This window comes from Phocoena sinus, chromosome 1, assembly GCF_008692025.1.
Source record: "Phocoena sinus isolate mPhoSin1 chromosome 1, mPhoSin1.pri, whole genome shotgun sequence".
NCBI classification, from domain to species: Eukaryota; Metazoa; Chordata; class Mammalia; order Artiodactyla; family Phocoenidae; genus Phocoena; species Phocoena sinus.
In genome coordinates, this window is record NC_045763.1 from 101467698 (window position 1) to 101488051 (window position 20354).

Genomic DNA, 20354 nt, shown 5'->3' on the forward strand with positions numbered 1-20354 from the left:
TTTTTTTAGGTGATTGGAATATTAATAACCCTTCATCTTCCAATGTGATTTATGATGAACAGTCACCATTTCACCCATATTCACATTCTGCTCTCATATTTGAAGAGTCTCGTGTGCCAGTAACTGAAGAATCTTTGATGATGAGAGTTCAGATATGTGAAAAGGCGGAAGAATTAAAGGACATTGCGCCTGAAAAGAAAAGCGCTTTAAATGAAAATCCGTCTGATATAAAACATCAGTCTCTTCTCCATAAAAATGTGAATAAAAGGGATCCACCCAACAGTCATGGGCACAGTGATAAGAAAAATCTCTTGAAAGTAGATAATGGTGTCACACCAAGAGGCAGATCTGCTAGTCCCAAAAAGTCAGCCAGTCGATATTCAGAGGAACATTTAGAAAAGATTCCCAGTCCCCTAAAAAATGACCCCAAAAGAAGACCCAGAGATCGATCACTCAGCCCCAGGAAAGGAGAGAATAAAAGTAGTCAGATCAGCACCAGGGCAGCTTCTGGACAAGACCACTGCAGAAAAAGCAGAGGACAGTCTTCAAGCCCAAAGAAGCAGCAAAAAACTGAAGGAAGCAAAGACCAATCAAATGTGAACCAAAGAGTAGGGGGCTATGCTAGCAACAATGCTGAGCAGATGTCAGATGGGAAAGAAAGATCAGGTGTTATCAGGAAAGATACAAATCAGAGTCAGCCTGGAAAAAACAGAACCAGGTCTCCAGAGAAAAAAAGCAAGAGAATGGATGAAAAGTCTCGTCCATCCAAAAAGACAAATAACACTACTAGTAGAGCTATATCGGAAAATGAAAAAGGAAAGAAAGCAACCTTAGTAGAAACAAGTTCTAGTAAAGATAAAATAGGAGAAAATGTCAAAATATCAGAAAAGAAGCCAAAGCAGGAACCTGAAGAAAGAATGGTTTTAAACAAAATAGAAGATCACAAAAGAAAAGAACTAGAGGCAGCTGAGAAAAACAAAGAGAGCGGAGGGTTCAAACCTGAAAGCGGTTCTCCAGCTAAGAAAACACCAATAACTCCAGGGCCTTGGAAGGTGCCAAGTGCAAGTAGAGCCACAGGCACTACTGGTGTGGCCGAGAAGCGACTGTGACCTTTAGTATAAAACAAAAAAACAAGTTGTAATCTTTTCCTACTAAAAAGCAGTGTTCCCCTCCCCCCCAAAATCATTTTTTTCAGGAATTCTGAAACACACATCAGAAGTACATTTTAATTTGAGTATCAGGTTACCTAGGCTGCATGAAGGGCCTGCAGGATTGCTAAGAACCCACTGTCCCCCTGGCTGGCTGCCCACCTTGCGCTCAGGAAGGAGCCGCACCCACGGGCTCATCAGACACGCCCGGCTCAGGCCGCCCAGCTCTGTCTTCATGAGTGTCTGAACAAATGACATGTTGATATTCACAACGTGGTCACAGCTCACTTTATATTTGTGCCAAGTTATCTACTGTATCATGTCTATTTTATCCTTCTCACGCAGATATTTCCACAGTAATGAAAAAACTAGGTTTGGCTTGGAAGTTGATATTCTCAATAGCATGTTGCATGTTTACAGAGAGAAATATTTGAGCCCTTGCAGAAGAAGAGATTGTTAACTCATCATTAAAGATGGCAGTTGCCTCTCCTAACAAACAGCTTACTGATGATGTCCCCGTTTAAAAATAAAACTCCCAAATATCACTACTGGAAAGAAAAAAAAATGTAGTCAAATACTGACTTTCTTATGGCTGTTTATTTTAATTCGGCCGGATAAGGTATTTCAAATAACTGTTAAAGATGTTATTTACAAATGAACGTTCAAATGAGAAAGCACTTCAGTTGATTAAGAGTTCACCTCCTGCTGTGTTATCCAACTCTAATGTGTTATAGCAGCTCAGATCACCCTTTTATTTCATTTATTTTATTATGAAACCACAAAGAAGCATGTGGAAATATTGCTTATTGCTATCTGAAGAAAAACTACCAAATTTCTCTTTCTGGATATCTTGGTTGAACCAACTACTAAGTCATTAGTCATTAATACATAATACATATTTGAAGAGGGACTTAATCATGAAACCAGTTTCACGGTCCGTTGCCAGATGAGGTACCAACTCATCTGGCAGCCGCTGTACAAGTTCGAGTGTTGAGAAGCAGAACCTGTGTGAGACTGGCTCACAAGCAAGTGAGGACAAACGTGCTGGTAGACAGTCCTTGCTAGATCTTAATTTTAATATCTAGCTACATTAACCTATTTGCAAAGAAGAAAGGGAGAGTAAACATCTGCTTAGCTTGTACAGATTTTCAGAATTCTTTTCTAAAGTCTAATTAGAGATGTTTGTTGGAAGGTAGAGACAGTTTTTAGCTCCATAAAATAGATCCGGGTTTCTCAGCCCCCGGAAGCAGCATTCAGTAGCATCTATAAATAAAGGAACATTCTCAGAATAAAACCATTTTCTGGAGTATTTGAACACACTTGTTCTGTCGCCCTGGGTTCATCTTGTTATTGTGAAACACATCATGTCCAGGTCCTTCCCTCTCAGAGTCTGACTGTGAAATTCTTTAATATAACAACTAAATCAGCCCCTGTAGATAAGACATGCTTCCCAGAGTGAGATTTCTGAAATCCCCTTTCCATCCAGAACTATATTTACCCACCTATTGTAACTACTTGAATAGAGAAGAATTAGAAGGCTTGATAAATGCTAAGAATTTAGTATCACAGAAATGATTTACTTTCCCTATAGTCCACAATTAGTGATAAAAATCCAATTTTTGTTAACTGCGACATAACTTTGATGTCATCTGTTGTCAGTCTGATGTGGCTCTTTCCTTTCTAAGTAACCTGTCACTGTACTGATTCTGTACTGACTTAGCAATGTGGCCTTGGAATGGTAAGCAAAATATGGATGTACTGGTTGTAAATGTTTATATATTGTACAGTACCTTTATATATACACTTGAGGTTCTGATTAGAGAAAGAGACCTGTAAATCGCTCGTTATTTTTTATATAGATATTAAAAAAAAAAAAGAAAAACAAGAATCAGTTCATGGCCTGCATTTCTTTTACCGTCAGCTTTATGTAATGTTGCTTTTTCTATTTGTGGAGCTAATTCTCATCATGGTCTGAGTCCTCAAATAGATTTTTATCCCTACAAGTAACAAATATTCAAAGTCCTACAATCAGAAAGACTCTTACAATGATGACTTTACCTGTATAGCTATACTTATCTATATGTAAAGCTCAAAATTAGTTTGAGTTGAATATCATTATACCTACTTAATACCTTTCACTGTAAGGAAAATAGCTTTGCATAAATAATTTGCTACCCACCCCCCCCAAATCCTTTCTTACACTGTCAGGGAAAGAAAAGGACTTGTCTTATTGGAAATTGTCATCAGACATTTCTAATGGACATAGCTGTGTAAGTCCAGTTACCACAAGGTCACAAACTCTATTTCATCAGACCGTGGCATTTCACATTATTTTTAAATCATTTTATTTACTCTAGGTTGTACTTGTAGAGTGAAGTATTTTGACTTGATTTCACTGAAATTCTTGGAATGAATAATGCCTAAAACCTAGCTCAAGACCATGGTTAACTGAATACTCTTGAGGAGAAAAATTAATTCCCGCCTGCCATTACTGAACTCACACCGAAAATAAACTCCAAACCCCGAGCCCTACCATGGAGATGTGTGTTGTAGCAAAGCCTGCAGAGTGGCAGCAAAATCATTTTGTCGCTGTTTCAGTGGACATATTTTCTTATTGGTCGTAACAGCAAAAAAGTGCTGGGATGCTATCACGTTGTCTCCCTAGGGAGATTAGTGAGTAAGAGCCTGTAATATTGTCTTCTAACCCCCATACATTAAATTTCTGGGGCCCAGTAGCTTTTGCACAGAGTCAACTCCTATTTCAGAAGTCTTGGACACAGAAAAGCATGTGGCTTTTTATTTCTACCTGAGCATACCTTGGTTATTTCCTTTTTTAATAGTCAGATATTCTCATGTAGAAAAAGTCAAATGCTTTTCAAGGTGAACTAATGAAGAGCTTCATGTTTAATGTGTCCAACATTCAAAAAGAATTGGGTTTTAAGAAAGCAAGAACTACTCAAATTAGTTAAACGGTGTGACAGTCTTAACTACCGACCTCCACAGAGACGTGTTTAAGCTTGAGCTTAGTCCAGAGTGAGCTCCAGGAACTAAGGAACTCTGGTGTAAACAGACTTCAGTCCCGAAACGCGATGATTCAGTCTGGCGTGAAGAATATATCAGAGCAACTTCTTACATCATCCTGGCATGCTCCAGCGCTAAGAACTACTTGTGCTTTTTAAACAATAACAGATTTGTTTATTTAGGCAGCTCTTTACTGCTTATGCTATTAAGGTTTATCAGCAATACAATGACTGGTTTAAAGCACGCCATAATTAGGACATGAACTCTATAATCTTTGCTTCAGTTGACTGAATTAGTTTAAGATATCCACTAACTTGGATCTGTTTTCAAAGTTTCTGTGCAAGTAGAGCCTTAAGTGTAAGAAGCGAGTATGAAGGCTTATTGAGAGTAGAATTTAGTAGAGTTCTGCCAAAGAACTCTGAACCTTTCTCACGTACACATTAAAATACAAAAACATAGCCAAGTGCTTTAATTTAGCCCGAACCTGTATTTTTCCAAAGAACCCTGGGGGTATTTGTCTATTTTACAATGTTTGCATTAAAGTCAAGCAGAACTATTAGCACATTTTTATAGCAAATCAAGAGGCTTATTTTGTCCTTAGTAAACAACTATTTGTTACCTTGAGTAATACCTTACTACAGCATATAGGCTCAGGGTGTGCTGCGGGAAAGGAATGGCATTATTTCACACTTGTGAAATTCAAACTTCATTATTCAGGATGGGCACCAATAACTGCAACGAGCCAAGGATTACTTTAAATGACCAAACTAGTCAACAGCTGTATCGATGAGATTAAGTTTAATGAGTTTACTTCTTGGTAATTCCAAATCATACACTGTATTTGGGAGTAAGACCCATTTGGCCCGTGATGGAGTGTGTAGACTACAAAATTCTGAAAAGGAATTTCATTCATTTGAAAGAGGGTTATTTTCACAGTGCACAGGTTCACTTACCTCTAGATACAATGAACCAAAATTAAAAACACAGAGCCGTAAGCTTACACTTTGGAGGACATCCTGGTACTTAGAACTTTTCTACTTGTCTCTGAAAGTTAAGAAAACCATACCCCAATTAGGCAAGTATTTGGTTATTCAACTTTTCAAAGTGTTTATATTATACACGAGGCATAATGTACATATTTAGGAAGCCTGAAGTCATACCTCCATAGCGATTTTAGGAGACAGAATTTTTCCCAATACAAATTATAAAAGTAGCTGAACAGGTATTTTTCTTATCCATCTATGGTTATTATTATTTCAATTAAATGTATGTATGGCCTAATCTAGTTCTATTTTTACATCTTGGTTTATTTAATTTCTCAGTAGCAGGTAAATGTTAAAGTATCACTCCTTTTGGGAGATCAAAAGTCCAATCTCCTAGAAATTATTATACAGGAATAAATGAAGCACTGACAGTACAACTCTTCCATCCTAACAGAAGAAAAAAGAAAAAAAAAACTACAGAAACAGTAGATTACTTGAGGTCTATTCATTTATTCTATGCATTTATATTACGTACCTATTATGGGGTCAGGTACTCTTCTGCATTCTGGGGACCTAGGAGTGAAAAACAACAACAACAAAAATTCCTGCCTTAAGGGACTTATATTCTAGTGGGGAAGGACAGAAACAAGTAGGCAAAAAATAAGATAATCAGGTTCTGATAAGTGCCGTGAAGGAAATGAATGGACCATATATAACTGATAACAAGGATAAGACGGGGAACAACTTTAACTCAGAGAAGGTCCTGCTAAGGAACTGACAGCTGAGAAGCCATTCAGGGGAGAACTGAAGAAAACACATTCCAGGCACAGTCTGAGATAAGAAAGAACTTGGTATAACGGAGGAACACAGGGAGGCCAGTGTGGCTGTCAGGTACTGAGGAGGGGAATTTGGAAAGGGAAGCAGGCGTGATAATGAAGGGCCTTGGAGGCCAGCATAGGGAAAGCCAGGAAGGATTTAAGTAGGAATGATAGAGTCTCCATGTTTTTAAGCTCACTCACGTGGCTGTGGAGAACCGACTGCAGAGGCAAGAATGGGAAGGGAACAGTGGGTCAGCACAGTAATCCAGCTGAGCGCAAAGGAGGCTCAGTCTGTTAGCGGTGGGAACACAGAACCAACGTGACTGGCTGGTAGGTTAGATATGGAGGGAAAGAGAGGAACCAGGAATAAACCCTAAGCCTTTGGCTTGAGCAGTTGAGTAAACATTTTTCTATTTACTAAGGTGGGAAAAACATTTACTCTCCCACCTCAGACAACTTAAAAAAAAAAAAAGGAAAAATATATATGAAAAAATGGGTGTTAGATGTTGGACAACAGGCAGTGAAAGATAGTGGAATTCAATGAGGTGAGCCCCATGTTTGCCCCAGATTACTTAGAGGCAGTTTCTAGGCTGTGGTGTAGGAAGGGGGTATCCAAACTGAACCAAGCAGCCTTGCTGAGTTGAGGAGAGAGTTAAGAATCTGGGGCGGCCAGGACAGCTAGAATTGGCAGGCCGAGTACCAGAGAGAAGACAGCTGCAGAGAGAGGAGAGCACAGCTGCACAGAGAGGAGAGAGCTCCAAAAATGTGCAGAGGTTTCCTTTCAAGTTTTCAGGTATTGATGAGCACAAGGAAATACTCAACAGGGAAAGAACCACCAAAAAGAAGCAGGCCAAAAATTCTTGAGCTGGGAAGAGTTCACGTTCCTACAGTTAAACTGGAAAAACCTGATCATGAACAGGGTTATCAGGTAGAGTACTCAGGAGGATTTTGCTTCAGTTGTGGAGAAAAGTAGCACCAGAGTAAAGGCTGCTCTGGCCCACCTAACAAAGCTTAAAAGCAAGCCTTGAAATGATCAAACTGTTTTCAAGTATCTTAACTGCATTCTAAAACAAAGCTCAAGAATATTTAAAAGAATACACACACACACGAAGACCCAACACCCAACAATGTAAAATTCACATCCATTAAGAAATTACTAGGCATGTAAAGAAGCAGGAAAGTATGACCCAAAATGAGGAGAAAAATAAATCAACAAAAACAAACCCCCAGATAACACAGATGATGGCTGTTATAATGTTCTTATTTACTATTTCTATTATAAATATTATGGAAACAAGAGAGAGAAAAGAAACAGTACGTTAAAGAGAGACATGAGGATACAAAAAACTGAAAAAGCAATATCAAAATTCTGTAGACAAAATACATTGGGTAGGATTAACAGCAAATTAGTGCAGAAGAACAGGTTAGTGAACTTGAGGCACAGCAATAGAAATAGTTGTGCCAGTCTTCTGTCTTGAATAGAAATTAAAAACAGAAGACTGGGACAATGTACAGAACATCAGTAAGGTGTGGGACAACTTCAAGCAGCCTAATTAACATGTGGAGTCTCAGGAGGTGGGAGACTGGGGTATAGAAAACTTATTTTAAGAAATAACAGTCAAAATTTTTCCAAATTTGATGCAAACTAAAAATCCAGAGACCCAGTAAGTGCAACAAATCCCAAGCACACACACAAATAATGAAGACAACTACACCAATGCACATTATAACTAAATAGCACAAATTCAATGAAAAAGGTAAAAACCTTAAAAGCAGCCAGAGTTAAAAAAAAAAAAAAAACGCAGAAGAACGAAGATGACAATGACAGCAGACTTCTTGTCGGAAGCAATGCAATCCAGGAGGCAGTAGAGCAGCAACATCTTTAAAACTAGAATTTTATGCCCAGAAAAAACATCTTTCAAACATAAAGATTCAAAAATCTTTCTCAACAAAGTAGGCCTATACACCTTGCTAAAAAGATTTTGGATTTTTACCTTCAAAGTAATACTAAGCCATTAATAGATTCTAAACGATGAGACTGAGGCTTGCATTTCAGAAAAGACACATTCGCTTTTGAGATGAATAGGTGGGCATGGGGGAGAGGGGCAGAAAAGCAGAATCTTGTTCAAAAACAAAGGATGTTGACTTAGATGAGGGTGATGAAAGTGGGGATGGAGAAGAAAGGACTGATTAGAAAAATATCTAGAAGAGAATTCCTCACAGACTTGATGACTGGATGTGAGGTATGAGAAAGGCAAGAGTGAAAAATGATTCCCAAGTTTCCGACACGAGCAACCACCCATACAGTTAATTTTACCCACCTGAAAAATCATTTAAACCAATTATACACCATCAAAACTATAACCGAAACAACTCACGGGAGTAAACTATTCTGAATACTGCATTTACGCTAAAGAATTCACTGTGTAAAAAATTCAAATAAAAATAGAACAGTGGTGTTTTTTTTGTAGGAGAAAAAGATAAAGCTTTCTTCATCCGAAATCTGCACTGAGCGGTTCAATCCTGGATTTGAGATAGCTGCTATTGTCCCTTGTGGAAAACAGTTAAAGCATGATTTCTATGAGCCATCTGCTGAGATACTGAAGTGCCTTTACAGATCAGTTCCTTCCAAAGGTAAATCACTATAATGGGGTTTTACTTTTTAAAAAGAATTGTAACTCTCACGCAGTATTTGGAATGGCTGCAAATTTTTGGTAATCCACTTCTAGTTCAGCAATCTTGCCCCCTAGGTTTCTATCTTCACAGCTAGGAATCTATCAGCAAAAGATTTTTTAAAGGGTTTTAAACAGTAATTACAAATGTTTATTGTGGATTTATGAAGGGCGACGTACTTTATGCTATGTTAAGTACCTTACTTGATAATCTCATTTAACCTTAACAACACTATTAGGTAGTTATTATCCTTATTAAGCAGGTAAAGAAACTGAGATGCAAAGATGTTAAGTAACTTGCCTTAGACTATGAAGCTAATAAGTAGCAGAGCCAAGGATATGAATCCAGAAAGGTCTGACCTCAATTCCTGGACTTAAGAAATTCATCTTTAAACCTCAAAAATCTTCCTGCATATTAGGGTATGTGTAAATGACACACTGATCTTGCATGTACATACTTCACATGTAATAACTAAGTTTCCTAATTATTTCCATTTAAAAATTCACAAAATCTTGTCATTAAAATGTGGGCTTTCAATTTGCCTCGAGAGATTCTTCAAAGTGGGTAACAATGAGCAGGAATTAAATGTAGCCTATTAGAGTTTTCATTAACATATGTATACGCATGTATGTGCAATCGGGGATACTGATAAGAGAATCCCAATCATCAGTGGCATAGCCTGGCTCAGTACAGACACCGAGGACATGAGATTATACTGAGGGTTAAATACATTGAGTCTCACAACAGATAAACTATGAACACTTCACTTAGTAGTGTGATGGGAAACATAGCTCAGATGATTTAAATGGAAAACATGTTTTATGGTGGACACGGGTGGGTGCGCATAGACTTAAATTTCTCATGCTGGATCACATGCCATATTACATGCATGACTCTCACCAACACCTATACAGTTATTAGGATTAACTTCAAAATTATAAACTAATTAAAATTTTCTCCATAGTTTAACAGAAAATCACAGTTTAAAAGGTTATTTTTTTCTTTCAACAACGACAAAAAAGCCTAGAAACTGAAATTCTCCAATAAAGTTCTTTTATTCAGGCTCAACCTAAAATAGTTTAAACTTGATCTCTCTTTGCTAGAGAAATGAAATCTCCAATTCTATAGACTGTAATAGAAAAGTACTGAATTTGCATATTTCCAATAAAGGATTTTGCTTCATGCTTTGGGCATCTGCCATAGTTACCCAAAAGACTATTTCCAATAAATACAACTGTCACAGCACTGAAATGCCCAGAATAAATTTCCTAACTTAAAAAGTTGTCCTTAAGTTACTATAACACAACAGTCTTCAGTCTCCTGACTAGTCATACTATTTGAAAACCATGAAAATACAGGTTTTTAGCATGCACACCCAGTTGGAAAAGGCTCTGTTCCTCTGAAAACACCATTCGTTAGATTAGGTAGAGCTGAGGGCACCTCTCCGTGTGAATAAGCAGGTGGGTGTCTCATGGGTTTGCAGTCATCTCTTTCCTTAATGGGTTAAGCACTGATGCCAGCAAGGGGAGAAAGTCCGGGCACATGACTCAGCTTATGACTTAATTTTCCACAGCTAAGAAAAGAAAATCACCAAAATAGTTAGTTTTATGACAAATAGGTGGGGTTGATAGGTACACTTACATGTAAACCAAGAACCGTTTACATAAGAAAAAAGTACCAACTGTGACAACAGCAACCATAGAACATCATAGAGAAAAAACCGTTAACAATTTCCAGGATCAAAAAAGATATACTGCAGTTCACGGGTCTTTGGTTTTCATTCATTCTGCCTCTGTACATTTCCCTAGATCAGAGGCCAACCCAGCCCACGCTATTAAATTGACATGAGATTCAAACTTGATTTTTTTGTTCCATTCAAGAGCACGATCTATTGTACTTGCATAAAATGAGAAAACCTAAGCCGAATGTCTATTTCAAATGTCTATTCCTCTACCTCAGGAGTTATTTCCATGCCAGTCCCTCCCTCCCTCCTTCCACCCTCCCTCTCTCGCTCGCTCTCTCACACACACACAGTGGGAAGAACAAAGATTACTATATACAAGAAGTTTTAAGACTTCAGGCAGATGCTACAGAGTGATAATCACACTTACTCTTATATTAAATCCTAGAAGATCGCTTATAACACCTGAGACAGCAGAAAGGATAACTACTCGTGTGATATTGTAGATCAAGGGATTCATTGTCAGTCCATAGAGTCTAAATGGTGTGTCCAGCTCCTACAAAAACATGAAAGAACTGAGATGAAACACATGGTTTCATAATAGCCACCAGTGATTTCTCGACTGTTCTTTTCAGTCTTGGGAGAGGAGGATTGCTTAAAACCTCTTCCCTTAATGTTCAATAGCTACATTCAAAAAACCTGTAATGAGGGGAAGTGGGGGAGGGATAAATTTGGAATTTGGGATTAACAGATACAGACTATTGTATATAAAATAAACAACAAGGACCTACTGTGTTGTGCAGGGAATATGTTCAATACCTTGTAATAACCTATAATGGAAAAGAATCTGAATATGTATGTATCACTTTGCAGTACACCAGAAACATTGTAAATCAACTGTACTTCAATTAAAAATAATAATTTTAGGGGCTTCCCTGGTGGCGCAGTGGTTGAGAGTCCGCCTGCCGATGCAGGGGACACGGGTTCGTGCCCCGGTCTGGGAGGATCCCACATGCCGCGGAGCGGCTGGGCCCGTGAGCCATGGCCGCTGGGCCTGCGCGTCCGGAGCCTGTCCTCCGCAACGGGAGAGGCCACGGCAGTGAGAGGCCCGCGTAACGCATAAAAAAAAAAAAAAAAAAAAAAAAAAAAATAATAATAATTTTAAAATTAAAAATTAATTAATTAATTAATGCCTTAATGGACTCTCACCTACTTTTCCACTAGCTAAGTTTTTAAAGGTGGATTCAAGCAATATGCTATTTGTTATTTTTTAATGTAATTTTAAAATGTGACAGACATCAGCAATCACAGAACTTGGGTAGTAAGTTGGGAAACTTTCTCTCATAGAGTCATTAAACCCAAACTATCAAGTTGGTAGTTTGAATCTACACAGCATCTATCTGTTACTAGGGTCCTCTCCAAGAAGTACAGCATTGATTTAATTAAATGGTAGTAAAAATGTATCACAGGGTATTACTTACTTTCAATAACTTGGTGGATAGCTTTAATACATTGTTTACTAGAGTAAGCTGTTCTTTCTTATTCGGCTTTTTTTCCATTTTAAGATATAAATTAATCTAAGGGAAGGAATAGAGATTAGGGCAAATGTCATGGAAAAGATAGATATATATATTGCATTCAACATGGCAGATTTTGAGGTCAATGTTTTCAAGTAAAATAAATTTCAAAATTCCAGTAGCTATTTCTTCAGAGCACATATGCCACGTACCCAAACCCCCATCCCTAATCAGTCACATATGGCAAAGAAAAGCTATTTAGTGAAGAAAAAATAACAATGAAGCAATTTATCAAAACAATGCAAACTTTTATATTAATTATAGCAATTAAAATGTAAACTCCTTGAGTTCAAAAACTGTATCTTATTCATCTTGGTATCCCCCAAATAACCTAACATCCTCATTAAACATTCATGGAATGGAAAAAGATCGCTGCTTTTAATTTACTAATCCCTTGTTTTTCCCCTTCTGGTAAGAATTCTCCACTATAATTCTAAGGCCAAAAAAAAAAAATCTAACGATATTAGGTATTTTTATTTATAACTTACGGATAAACATGAAATTAAAAACAAAAGAACCCAACTCTATACTACTCTGTATTTATAAGAAACATTTCTCAATTGTAATATCTTCTCACGTACTAAAGAGCAAATATTTTCCAAACACTGAATGTATTCAGCATTTGACTGATAGAGAAGAAAGTCAAGAAGCTTATTAAACATCCTTAAATGAGAGGTACTCTAAAGATCTAATACTTGACACAGAATATGAGATTAAAAGCATGCTCCATTACCACCAACAAAAATAATTTTTATACTATGAAGTAGCACCCAATCCTGGGAGCAGGTGGGAAAGATAATATCCTCATTTTATAAAGAGGAAGCAATTATATAGTAGTAAAGTGACTTGTAAGGTGTAAGGTCATATAGCTAGAAAGTGACAGAATCTAGACTCAACCCTGAATCTTCTGCAGAAATCTTATTATACCATCTCTAACCACTGAATCAAACTGTCAAGGACCAATCAATACCTGTTCAGTAAGTAGTATTGAGACATTGCTGTATTTCTTATTGGTTTCAGACCCCAGTGAGGCTAAGCGCAGTAAGAAAAGTAGTAAAGCTGATTCCCAGATCAAAAACTCCCAATTATAAGCATCATTTAGGAAAGTTTTATGTCCCCGGAGAACCTATGAAAAGGACCAAAAAACAGTTAAGTTTTTCACTTGTCTTAAAATCTGTAATTACTCCTTTACTCTAGAACTTTAAAAACATTTACAAGATACCAATATTTTAATACTCAAAGTAGGAGACTTTTAATACTTATAAAGTATTTTCTATTCAATTAGTGATTATGTATTTCTCTAAGTTTCCTAGATTTTCTTCTTTGCATGAGAGACAGCAAGGGTCTGGAAGTAACAAGGGAAGAAAACATAATAGAATAAGTGAAATAAAACAAATGTATTTCCAAACTCTTTAACCACAAGTGTGCCCACTCACAATTATATGGTGACCATTTTTCAAAGTAGGGTTGGCCAAAAAGTTCCTTTGGTTTTTAAGTAAAAATAAACGACACATTTTTCATTTTCACCAAGAACTTCATTGAACAACGTATTCACCCTTTTGTTCCACTACCTTCTGCCATTTTTCAGGCAACTTCATAATTCCATCTTCCCAAAACTTTTTTATCTTTTTGAGCAAAGAACTGTTCCAGGTGCCTTTTACAGTCTTGCAGGGAATTGAACATTTTTTCCATTAAGAGAATTTTGTAAAGACCTAAATAAATGGAAATCCGAAGGTGCAATGTCTGGTGAATGTGGCGGATGAATCAGAACTTCCCAGCCAAGCTGTAACAGTTTTCGCCTGGTCATCAAAGAAACATGCAGTCTTGCGTTATCCTGATGGAAGATTATGTGTTTTCCGTTGACTAATTCTGGATGCTTTTCGTTGAATGCTGCTTTCAGTTGGCCTAATTGGGAGCAGTATTTTTTTTTTTAAGAATTTGAATATTTTATTATTAAACTGTTTCTTATTTTCCTGCAAGGCTGTTGCTTTACTGTATAAAAATAGCACCAGCAAACACAGTATATTGCAAAATTAAGATAGTAATGTTCTTTACTGGACACTATACAACTAACAAACTTTTCTCCACTGCCATTTATGTCCAGTGGCAAGTTCATTGAGTATTTTGACCCAAATCCAGGGATGGCTGTAAGCAAGTTACAATATTATAAAAGGTTAAGATAACAATGTTATCCTTGAATTGCATCATTTTTATAACTAGTTTTACCACAGATAATTTCAGGAATTCTGAGTATTATAACTGGAGACTAGCCTAAAAATCACAGGGTGTTGTGAAAAAGATGCATGTGTTTATCTGAAATCATTAGGAAGTTAAGGGGTATTTTCTTCAGGCAACATTGTTGCAAGTAGTTTATTTTGCTAAAAGTTGCTTTTTAAAAATCTATCCACCACTAATTTAAGACAACTATGCTAGATTCAGTTGTTTCAAACTAATTTATTTAGGGGTTCCATTTTCACTCCTCAATAGATTTTATGTATTTCTCATATGCTTCTTCACTCATTAGTTCATCTAGTTCTGACGGATTACTGAGTGTCATCTTGATCAGCCAACCATCATCATAACAAGATCTGTTGACAAGTCCTGGATTTTCTGCTAGGGCTTCATTAATTTCAGTTACTTCTGATAGAGGAGAATAGAGTTCACTAGCAGCTTTCACCCTTTCCAAAGCACCAAATTCCTCGTTTGTTCAACTTTGTCCCAACTTCAGGCAGACTACAGTAAACAACATCTCCCAAAACTTCCTGTGCAAAATTGCTGATTCCCACTGTTCCAACACCATTTTCTGCTGTTACCCATTCATGTTTGTCTGAATTTACAACCCGACAGCAGAGTGGGTCCACTGTGCAGCACCCGGACGGCACCCGCCCGCAGTCCCCAGGGCCGCGGCAGGCAGGGCGCGTTGGGCGCAGGCTGCAGAGCGCAGCCCGCACACTCCATGCCACTCGCTGTGCCATGTTCTCAGGGGCGCTGGGAGCAGTATTTGTTGGAATTAATCATTTGGTTTTCTGGAAGGAGCTCATAATAGAGGACTCCCTTCCAATCCCACCATATACACAACATCACCTCCTTTGGATGAAGACCGGCCTTTGGTGTGGTTGGTGGTGGTTCATTTCGCTTGCCCCACGATCTCTTCCATTCCTCATTATTGTACACTATCCACTTTTCATCTCCTGTCACAATATGTTTTAAAAATGGAACATTTTCGTTACGTTTAAGCAGAGAATCGCATGTGGAAATACAGTCAAGAAGATTTTTTTCGCTTTACTTACGTGAAACCCAAACATCAAAGCGATGGACATAACCCAGCTGGTGCACATGATTTTCATTGCTCAACTTGGATATCGTGAGTATGTCGGCTATCTCCTGTGTGCTATAATGTTGATTATTCTCAATTAATGCCTCGATTTGAACACTATCAACTCCAACTGGTCTACCCGACCACGGAGTAACGTCCAGAGAGAAATCTCCAGCACAAAACTTCACAAAGCACTTTTGACACGTTCGATCAGTCACAGCACCTTCTCCATATACTGCACAAGTCTTTTTTGCATTTCATTTGTGGTTTTACCTTTCTTGAAATAATAAAGCATAATATGCTGAAAATGTCGCTTTTTTTCTTCCATCTTCAATATTCCATATTCAATATGGCTACACAAAAAATTCACCAGTTTTGATAAGTTTTTTTTTTTTAAATGCAGGCTGACATGACAGCTGTCACAATACAATCTAATGAAATTGTTTCAAATGAAGTTAGACAACTAAGCACTACTAGAGCCATCTTATGGAAAAAAACCGAACAAACTTTTTGACCAACCCAATAATAAATTTGCATTTGAATAACAGAGCCCCCTAAAACATGCGGCCCATCCCACTGGCATGACTAGAAAATCCTGAGGACCAGCTCTTTACTCCACTTTAGGATCTGAATAACAACAGCAGCAGCCACCAATTATAAAATGCCTATTATGTGTCAAGTTTTCAGGTAAAAGTTCTTGTTTTTTACAAAATTTTTTTGTTGATTGAAATGTAAAGAAGTTTACTAAAGCAAGCCCAAGGTAAAATGAGATTTATTGAAAAATATACAGAGACCCCTCACAGAAACTAAATGCGGGCCTTTGAAAATCAGGAAGTCAGCAGGTAGCTGCCCTCGCCATCTCCCTTCCACTAGGGCCATTCAGGCTCCCCCCTCCACTCCTCTCAGCTAATTCCACTGCCTTGTAAGACCCTTCTTTACTGCTCCCCCCAACTCTGACTTGGTTTCCAATGCTACTGGCCCCAGTGATCCCTTCTGACCTTTCTTCTGCAAAGTCCACCACTGATACCTCAGGTTTTCATTTCTAATTTGCAAAAGAGGGAATATGTTTAGTTTAGTCTGGGTCAGGTATTCACCCCAGCAAGTTACTTACAACTAAGGGGTGGGGGTGGGGGCGGCAGGGGGGAGGAAAGTAACAACTAATAGCAACCTAAAAGTGCTGAAAGTAACTGGCAACCTAGAAATCTCTACCCATTAAAAATATCCTTTAAACATGAAAGTGATAAAAGACATTTTCAAACAAACAAAAACTGAGAGAATTCATCACCAGCAGATTCTTCAAGCAGGCAGGACATAATCCCAGAGAAAAACACAGAAATGCACAAACTAATGAAAAGTAATGGAAAGGGTAAATATGTAGGTAAATATAAATGAATAATTAACTACAAAAAGCAATAATAATTACATCTTATGGGTTTAAGATATATGTAAAATTAAAATGAAGGACATGTGTAACACAAAAGTGAATGGGTAAAAAGAAAAAAAAAAGTGAATGGGTAAATGACATAAAGTGTTGTAAGGTCCTAGCATGGTAAATTAATAATTTTGTTAGACTCTAATAAGCTAAGGATGTGTGTTGTAATCTCTGGGGTCAATAGTAGTAAATATATATATATATATAAAGTTAACAGAGAGGATTAAATGAAATATTTTAAAATATTTGATTAATAAAAGATGGCCAAAAAAAAGAGAAAAAGGAAAATTAACAAATAAACCAAATAGGAACCAAACAGTATTTGTAGTTATAGTAATTAAGTTTAACTGGGTCAGACATTCCAAATCACTAAAACTGGGAGGCTGGATTAAGAAACAAGCAAACAGGAGGACTGGAGACAACAAAATGGAGTAGAAGGACCTTGAGCTCACCTCCTCTCACAAGCACATCAAAACCACAACTAACTGCTGAACAACCATCAGTAAAAAAGACTGGAAGCTACCAAAAAAAAAAATATTCTACATTCAAAGACATAAAGAAGAAACCACAGTGAGAGGGTAGGAGGGGTGCACTCATAATATAATCAAATCCCATACAGCCTGGGTGGGTGACCCACAAACTGGAGAATAATTATATCACAGAAATTCTCCCCAAGGAATGAGAGCTCTGAGCCCCCACACCAGGTTCCCCAGCCTAGGGGTCTGGCACTGGGAGGAGGAGCCCCAGAGCATTTGGCTTTGAAGGCCAGGGGGGCTTGATTGTAGGAGCTCCACAGGACTGAGGAAAACAGAGACTTCACTCTTGGAGGGCATATACAAGGTCCTTGTGCACTGGGACTGAGGGCAAAAGCAGTGACTTTATAGGAGCCTGAGCCAGATCTCCCTGCTGGTCTTGGAGGGTCTCCTGGGAAAGCGGGGGGCAGCTGTGGCTCTCTCTAGGATCATAAAAGCTGGTGGCTGATACACTGAGGAGTGTTCATTGATGTGAACTCTGGCTGGAGGTAGACGTCTCGCTTGGGATCTTGGCACCAAGGCCTGGCCCCACCCAACGGCCTGTAGGCTCCAGTGCTGGGACGCCTCAGGCCAAACAACCAAGAGGGCAGGAACACAGCCCCACCCATAAGCAGACAGGCTGCCTAAAGACTTCCTGAGCCTACAGCCACCTCCAGACATGCCCCTTGACATGGCCCTGCCGACCAGAGGGCCAGCACCCAGCTCCACTCACCAGTGGGCAGGCACTGGCCCCTGCCACCAGGAAGCCTGGACAAGCCTCTAGACCAGCCTCACCCACCAGGGGGAAGACACTAGAAGCAAGAAAACTGCAATCCCACGGCCTGTGGAACTAACTCTGAAAACACAGGTCAGAACCCACCCTGGGAATGGTCCCTGGCCCTTAGGTAACAAGATGGGAGTGTACTGTTGGGACACATAGGACATCCCCTACAGAGGACCACTTCTCCAAGGTCAAGAAATGTTAACTATTCTACTACATACGTAAGAAAACACATAGAAATTTAAACAAAATGAGACAGCAAAGGAATATGTTCCAGACAAAGAAACAAGATAAAACTCCAGAAGAACAACTAAGTAAACTGGAGATAGGCAATCTACCTGAGAAAGAGTTCAAAGTAATGATTGTAAAGATGATCCAAGAGCTCGGGAAAAGAATGGATGCACAGAGCAAGAAGTTATTAGCAAAGAGTTAGAAAATATAAAGAACAACCAAACAGAGTTGAAGAATGCAATAACTGAAATGAAAAATACACTAGAAGGAATCAATAGCAGAATAAATGAGGCAGAAGAACAAATCAGTGAACTGGAAGACAGAGTAGTGGAAATCACTGATGTGGAACAGAATAAAGAAAAAAGAATGAAAAGAAATGAGCACAGGTTAAGAGACCTCTGGGACAATGTCAAATGCACCAACATTTGCATTATAGGGGTCCCAGAAGGAGAAGAGGGAGAGAAAGGGCCTAAGAAAATATTTGAAGAGATAACAGCTGAACACTTCCTAACATGGGAAAGGAAACAGTCACCCAAGTCCAGGAAGCATAGAGAATCCCACACAGGATTAACTCAAGGAGGAACAGACTGAGACACATAGTCATCAAACTGACAAAAATTAAAGACAAAGAAAATATGAAAACAACAAGGGAAAAGCAACAAAAACATACAAGGGAATCCCCACTAGGTTATCAGTTGATTTTTCAGCAGAAACTCTGCAAGCCAGAAGGGAGTGGCAGAAAATATTTAAAGTGATGAAGGGGAAAAACCTACAACCAAGAATACTATACTCAGCAAGGCTCTAGTTCATATTTGATAGAGAAATCAAAAGCTTTACAGACAGGCAAAAGCTAAGAGAATTCTGCACTACCAAACCAGCTTTACAACAGATGCTAAAGGACCTTCTCCAAATGGAAAAGAAAAGACCACAACTAAAAATAAGAAAAGTATGAAATGAAAAGCTCACCAGTAAAGGCAAACATATAGTAAAGGTACAAAATCATCCACATACAAATATAACATCAAAACTAGTAATTGTGAGAGGAGGAGAGAGGGTATAAACGCAGGATATTTAAAATGCATTTGAGGGCTTCCCTGGTGGCACAGTGGTTAAGAATCCCCCTGCCAATGCAATGGGCATGGGTTCGAGCCCTGGTCTGGGAAGATCCCACGTGCCACAGAGCAACTAAGCCCATGCACCACAACTACTGAGCCTGTGCTCTAGAACCCATGAGCCACAGCTACTGAGCCCATGTGCCACAGCTACTGAAGCCCGCGTACCTAGGCCTGTGCTCTGCAACAAGAGAAGCCACTGCAATGAGAAGCCCACGCACCACAACAAAGAGTAGCCCCCGCTCGCCACAACTAGAGAAAAACCCACGTGCAGCAATGAAGACCAACACAGCCCAAAAAAATTAAAGTTAAAAATAAAATGCATTTAAAATTAAGAGATTAGCAACTTAAAACAATCTTGTATATATATAGGCTGCTATACCAAAACTCATGGTAACCACAAACCAAAAATCTATAATAGATATACACACAAAAAAGGAAAAGGAATCCCAACACAACACTAAAGATAGTCATCAAGTCACAGGAGAAGAGAACAAAAGAGGAAAGGTAAAAAAAATGACCTACAAAAACAAATCCAACACAATTAACAAAATGGCAATAAGAACATAGGTATCGATAATTACTTTAAATGTAAACAGATTAAATACTCCACCAAAAGACACAGACTGGCTGAATGAATACAAAAGAAGACCTGTACATATGTTTTCTTTTTCTTTTTTTTTTTTTTTTTTTTAACATCTTTATTGGGGTATAATTGCTTTACAATGGTATGTTAGTTTCTGATTTATAACAAAGTGAATCAGCTATACATATACATGTGCTCCCATGTGTCTTCCCTCTTGCGTCTCCCTCCCTCCCACTCTCCCCCTCCCACCCCTCCAGGCTGTCCCAAAGCCCCGAGCTAATATCCCTGTGCCTTGCGGCTGCTTCCCCCTAGCTATCTACCTTACTACGTTTGTTAGTGTGTATATGTCCATGACTCTCTCTCACCCTGTCAAAACTCACCCTTCCCCCTCCCCATATCCTTAAGTCCGTTCTCCAGTAGGTCTGCGCCTCTATTCCTGTCTTATCCCTAGGTTCTTCATGACATTTTTTCCCCTTAAATTCC

At 38.5% G+C, this 20354-nt stretch overlaps 2 protein-coding genes and 1 pseudogene across 5 annotated transcripts in view; 1 reads left to right on the forward strand and 2 right to left on the reverse strand.

The window, feature by feature from the left end:
• The window catches only part of MAGI3 (membrane associated guanylate kinase, WW and PDZ domain containing 3), a 273809-nt gene extending 268183 nt beyond the window's left edge, over positions 1-5626 (forward strand). For all 3 annotated transcript variants that reach the window (XM_032623693.1, XM_032623702.1, XM_032623711.1), the window contains one exon: positions 10-5626. In XM_032623693.1, coding sequence (XP_032479584.1) covers positions 10-1109 — 1100 coding nt within the window. In that variant the 3' untranslated portion in view covers positions 1110-5626. The remainder of the gene's footprint in view (positions 1-9) is intronic.
• PHTF1 (putative homeodomain transcription factor 1) overlaps positions 4951-20354 on the reverse strand; it is a 74499-nt gene continuing 59095 nt past the window's right edge. The window contains exons 17-20 of one of the 2 annotated variants that reach the window (XM_032623737.1): positions 12872-13027; positions 11806-11901; positions 10755-10880; positions 4951-10216 (exon numbers count right to left, since the gene is read on the reverse strand). In XM_032623737.1, coding sequence (XP_032479628.1) covers positions 10196-10216; positions 10755-10880; positions 11806-11901; positions 12872-13027 — 399 coding nt within the window. In that variant the 3' untranslated portion in view covers positions 4951-10195. The remainder of the gene's footprint in view (positions 10217-10754; positions 10881-11805; positions 11902-12871; positions 13028-20354) is intronic. The other variant, XM_032623741.1, reaches the window with a different exon arrangement.
• LOC116749420 lies at positions 14312-14876 on the reverse strand (annotated as a pseudogene).